Source organism: Monopterus albus, unplaced genomic scaffold (assembly GCF_001952655.1).
Source record: "Monopterus albus unplaced genomic scaffold, M_albus_1.0 scaffold77.1, whole genome shotgun sequence".
Classification (NCBI taxonomy): domain Eukaryota; kingdom Metazoa; phylum Chordata; class Actinopteri; order Synbranchiformes; family Synbranchidae; genus Monopterus; species Monopterus albus.
In genome coordinates this window covers 565,780-571,446 of record NW_018127957.1, presented here as the reverse complement: position 1 = coordinate 571,446, position 5,667 = coordinate 565,780, and the positions used below count along the sequence as shown (strand labels likewise).

The 5,667-nt window shown below is 41.5% G+C and overlaps 1 protein-coding gene across 2 annotated transcripts in view; it reads right to left on the bottom strand.

The window, feature by feature from the left end:
- ctps1a (CTP synthase 1a) overlaps nt 1-5,667 on the bottom strand; it is a 15,071-nt gene that overhangs the window by 2,172 nt on the left and 7,232 nt on the right. For both annotated transcript variants that reach the window (XM_020606417.1, XM_020606416.1), the window contains exons 7-9: nt 1,382-1,462; nt 1,154-1,305; nt 859-991 (exon numbers count right to left, since the gene is read on the bottom strand). In XM_020606417.1, coding sequence (XP_020462073.1) covers nt 859-991; nt 1,154-1,305; nt 1,382-1,462 — 366 coding nt within the window. The remainder of the gene's footprint in view (nt 1-858; nt 992-1,153; nt 1,306-1,381; nt 1,463-5,667) is intronic.

The following is a 5,667-nucleotide window of genomic DNA, read 5'->3' as shown; positions in this document are numbered from 1 at the left end:
CTGCTAGATGGCGGCACAGGCAGGATTTATGGCTAGGGTCTAGGTCCTCTTTAAAGAGCAACTTCATATTTTATTTTAGCCTGAACATAGAACATTTCTGCAGCCAAATGTCAGGTGTATGGAGCACCAGGCAACATTCTACATTTTTCACCTTTTTTTGTTTTAATGTCAGAATTACTGGATTTATTAAACATTATAGATTGGGACCACAATCATCTGATAGTTTCATAAAATGGCTCCAATTATAATTTATGAACTCAAAAATGGATAAGAGTTTCAAGCTGAAGCCACTTAAGAACTGTAGGTGGGCACTGACCGAGAGAAGAGAAGCAAAGGTCCTCTGTGGAGAGGATTCAGATGCTTCAAAAAGTTCCCAATTACTGTGATTTCTGTTAACATTTATACTCCTCAGAATCCTAACTCAGTCAAATCTGAACGCACAGACATGTAAAAGATATCCTTTAGATTTAGTGTGATGTACACTTTTTGAAGATTTCTCTGATAGCAACTGTAAAATAACATCCCTAATTCTGCTTAGGACTCGCTGAAAAAAGATGCTTTTAATTCCTGAACTTGCCTGAGAGTCATCATGTTCTTAAGTTTACTTCAGTATCAAATTAATCCAGTGGGAGTTGTCTGTATGTCCATGAGTACATTTTGAAAGGACTGCAAATAGCTAATTTGGCATCCTTTTAATGGTGCCATGGGGTTTGCCTCACCAAAGGCTCTGTATGATGGGAGATCCTCATACAACACGGTGCATACTGTTAGTGTAACTCACAATTTTCAAGTCTACATAATTAAGGCACTAATACACATGATCATGATCAGTGTGGCTAAACAACATTGTGTACGTACCTTAACCTCCAATTTATGACTAATGGCCAGGGCTGAGTGCTCCAGTGCCTTGATAACAGAAGCATAGGAGTCAGAGAACTTGGTGTACTTCCCGACCAGCGCTATAGAGCATTGCTCGAGTAGTCTGTCTGACCTGTGAGGACAGCATGTAGATTAGTACACCACTGGAAACGAGACCTATTCTGGAGTAAAAGGCAACAAATCACACAGGGCTGCAGAACAGCAAGTTCCAGTCCCATTTAATTCACTGGTGATTTACCAATTTACTCATTTTGGACTTTTTCTGCTGACTCACCTGTCAGACATCTCCTTCCATTTCATCAGCATTTTCCTGGGGTGGGTCTCTATGGGCATGTTCAGTCTCCTGCTCAGGTAGCTCACCACACCCTGGTCCTCCAGCAATAACGGTACTCTGTAGATGGACGATACGTCGTGCACACAGATGACCTGGAACAAGACAGGTCAATGGGTTTTGAACTGCTGACAGTTGGGGCTCAAAGATGACACAATAAATGTGATGTACCTGTTCAGGTTCTACATGGCAGAACATGGAGATTTTTTCTTTGACAGAGTTCTCTAGAGCGGTGGTACAGCGACACATGATCTGTGGGCAAATATCAGAAGAAACCTTAATGACCGCTCAAGGGAACTTTGGTCACTTTGTAGAAATCCATCCTGTTTAGACATCTGCTGTAGTGGCAGCTTTAATGGTATACCGGTATATACAGTCTCATGCAAAAGTTTAGGCACCCCTTGATAAATAACAGATTTTGGTGATTTTTTATTTGAACAGATGTTAACACAGTTTCTCTTGGAAATGGAAAAAATGCACAATATTTTCAGCAAACAGTGATGCATAGTTACTTCTTATGCCATAAATTGAACAAAAATAAAAAATAAAAACATTATTATGGCATGGTGCAAAAGTTTGGGCACCCTAAGAGTTCCAGAGTCTCAAAGTCTCTCACAAGGTATCAGACCTTAATCAGCTCGTTAGATCTGATGCACAGCAACAGCTGTCATTGGTAAATGCCAATTTCAAAGCTGTACAAATACTTTGACTCTTCAAACCTTGTGCACACACTTGTGGACACCCAGCAACCATGGGTTCCTCTAAGCAGCTGTGTAAGACCCTGAAAATGAAAGTTATTGACGCCCACAATGCAGGAGAAGGCTACAAGAAGATAGCAAAGCGTTGTCAGCTTGCAGTTTCCACAGTAAGAAATGTAATTAAGAGATGGCAGATCAGGGGAACTGTGGAGGTCAAGATGAGATCTGGAAGACCAAGAAAACTCTCGGACAGAACTGCTCGTATGCTGGTCAGAAAGACAAATCAAAACCCCCATTTGACTGCAAAAAACCTGCAGGAAGATTTAGCAGACTCAGGAGTGGTGGTGCACCGTTCCACTGTGCAGCGATGCTTGCACAGACAAGGCCTTCATGGAAGAGTCAGCAGAAGAAAACCTTATCTGCGTCCCCATCATAAAATCCAACGTCTGAAGTATGCAACAGGACATCTACAGAAGCCCGATGCGTTTTGGAAACAAGTGCTGTGGACTGATGAAGTTAAAATAGAACTCTTTGGACACAATCAGCAAAGGCATGTTTGGAGAAAAAAAGGAGCAGCATTTCATGAAAAGAACACCTTGCCAACTATTAAGCATGGGGGTGGATCTATCATGCTCTGGGGTTGTGTTGCAGCCAGTGGCACAGGAAACATTGCACGGGTGGAGGGAAGAATGGATTCCACTAAATACCAGCAAATTCTGGAAGCAAACATCACACCATCTGTAAAAAAGCTGAAGCTGAAAAGAGGATGGCTTCTACAACAGGACAATGATCCTAAACATACCTCGAAATCCACTATGGAATACCTCAAGAGACGCAGGCTGAAGGTTTTGGAATGGCCATCACAGTCCCCTGATTTAAACATCATTGAAAATTTGTGGGTAGATCTTAAAAGAGCTGTGCATGCAAGACGACCAAAGAATATTACAGAACTAGAAGCCTTTTGCAAGGAAGAATGGGAGAAGATCCCAAGTACAAGAATTGAAAGACTTTTAGCTGGCTATGAAAAGCGTTTGCAAGCTGTGATATCTGCCAGAGGAGGTGTTACTAAGTACTGATTGTGTAGGGTGCCCAAACTTTTGCACCATGCCATAATAATGTTTTTATTTTTTATTTTTGTTCAATTTATGGCATAAGAAGTAACTATGCATCACTGTTTGCAGAAAATATTGTGCATTTTTTCCATTTCCAAGAGAAACTGTGTTAACATCTGTTCAAATAAAAAATCACCAAAATCTGTTATTTATCAAGGGGTGCCTAAACTTTTGCATGAGACTGTAGTACTGTTAGCTACAGACACATCTTACCTCTTGTGAACAGAAATTATGCTGACTGACCATTATGATGGCTTTGCTTTAGACTAAACCAAACAAGACATGCAGGGATCAACAACAGCCCCATTTGTACTTTTTATACAGAATGGTATAGTGGCAAAATCTTTCCCTGAACAGGCAGTGTATGAAGGGCCAAAAGGTAGTGAACAAGCAGTATGCAAATACCATTGTGATAGGTGGGGTTACTTTGCATGTAGTTGCTAGAGTGTGGCCACAGTGTACAATGCCAAAGAAGTGTTAAGATCCAAGGGTTACAACAGGGGAAGGTAGGCAGCAGTTCCCAGGTAACAAGTTCAAGTGAACAGTGTTTGCATGTGTGTTCAAAAGTCCAGGTCAGTAGCAACAGGACACAATGCATCAAATAATATCTGCCTTGGTCAGAATGTGTGTTCTTCATCTGTTATTACAGCAACAAAACAAACATTATTTCACACAGCAAAACAATAACAGAAGAGAAAAGCCTTGGTAACAACATAATGATATGTGCCATATGAAATGCTGTTGTGTTTTTCCCCCAAACATAATGTGAATATGAGGGAGTGCTTCAAAGTTCGACTCATCTCTGAGCTCACAGTATTTAAAATATTTAACTATGCAACACAACAATTTGAGACAGTGAATATTCAGAAGCACGTCCTGTAACAATGTTCATATTTAAAAGGCATGTTTTGTGGGTGACTGTTAGAACATATGGTGGCCCTGTTACTGTTTAGTGGAGATATCCACTAAACAGCTATTCAACAGCTCTGAATGAAACATCACCATGTTGAGTGCAGTCGGTCATAATAACTAGTATGTGAGCATGTTGACACAAAGATATATTTTACATTTTGTTCTGAATAGACTGAATTTACACTGCAAACACTCATCTCTTGACAAATAAAGAGATGAAAGCCCTACCACTCTCTTTTGGCATCAACCAGAATGTGCTATGCATCTAAAACTGTACTGACACCTGGGATGGAATCTTAGATTTGTCATGTACTGTATATTTATCATACATTTTTCTTTCCATTAGGAGTAAACACTGTATGTTGTACACATAGTATGTACTGTGATATAGGTCATATGATTAATTATAAACTCATCTGAGATGACACCCTGAAGAAGGCAAAAAAAAATGTTATGAATAAAGAATTGAGGACAGACATTAACAAAATGTCGCAAATCAATTTCAGACTATTTTATCCTGGTCATGTTATTGTTCCCCCTCCTTGAACCGCCACCTTAGTGTGGTGGAGGGGTTGGAGTACCCGAGTGATCCTAGGAGCTATGTTGTCGGGGGGGCTATATGCCCCTGGTAGGGTCTCCCAAAGCAAACAGGTCTTGCGTGACAGGTCAGACTAAGAATGGTTCAAAAGCCTTTTATGAATAGAATCAAATCAAGGACCGTGACGTCGCCTGGCATAGCGCAACCGGGGCCCCACCCTGGAGCCAGGCCCGGGGTCGGGGCTGGAATCTGAGCGCCTGGTGGCCGGGCCTCCCCTCACAGGGCCCGGCCGGGCTTAGCCCGAACGAGCGACGTGGGGATGTCCTCCTGTGGGCCCACCACCTGCAGGAGGATCCGTAAGGGGCCGGTGCACAGTGGATTGGGCAGCAGTCGAAGGCAGGGGCCCCGACAACCCGATCTCTGGACACAACTGCAATAATCAAGGATAAACATCTACATGAAAAAACTAGGTCTATTTACTTAAATATGATAAGCTTCCCTGTTTGTTGTACTTGACAGTAAACTGATTTGTGCCATTGGTCAAACAAAACAAGTAATCTGAAGAAACCACCGTTTACTATGGAAAGTAAAAAAAAGTTTGCCCATCATTTTGCTATATTTTCAAGTCAGAATGAACAATTGGTTATCAGAAAAATATTTATCTGACTAAAAGGAGGGGCTCAGAAGTTTTTCCAAGTCTCCCGACTTAGTGTTAGTAGGACGGAATTCCCTCGTTCCACAGTTTTCTACCCGCTGAGCTGCAGTGCTGGGACAGTAAGAACAAGAGGGAATTTCACATTGAAAAGCACGCTGCCTTATGCAGGCTCCTTGAGCCTTATTAGGGCCAGAGAAACTGAAAAATATTTTTGCACAGAAAGGGCTGCACTGTGCGCGTATCTCTTGCCCATAAAAAATATAATAAAATAGTTTCAGACTGCTCATCTTTTTAGCCTGAACCAATAATTCGAAAGAGCCAACCCGTATAATGGAGCTTCTTAAACTTGGCGTGATTTTTCTAAAACCTGGCCTGGCACAAGAATTAGCCTCTGATAACCCAAATACCCCTAAATTTAAAAGACCAGACAAAAACTTTGATAATGCGTTGATAACTGCGATCAACTGGCTCGTCCAAATTTTTAAATCGTGGGTGAATTAATAAAATGGGGACATAGCCCTTAAGAAACATTAATGGCCCGC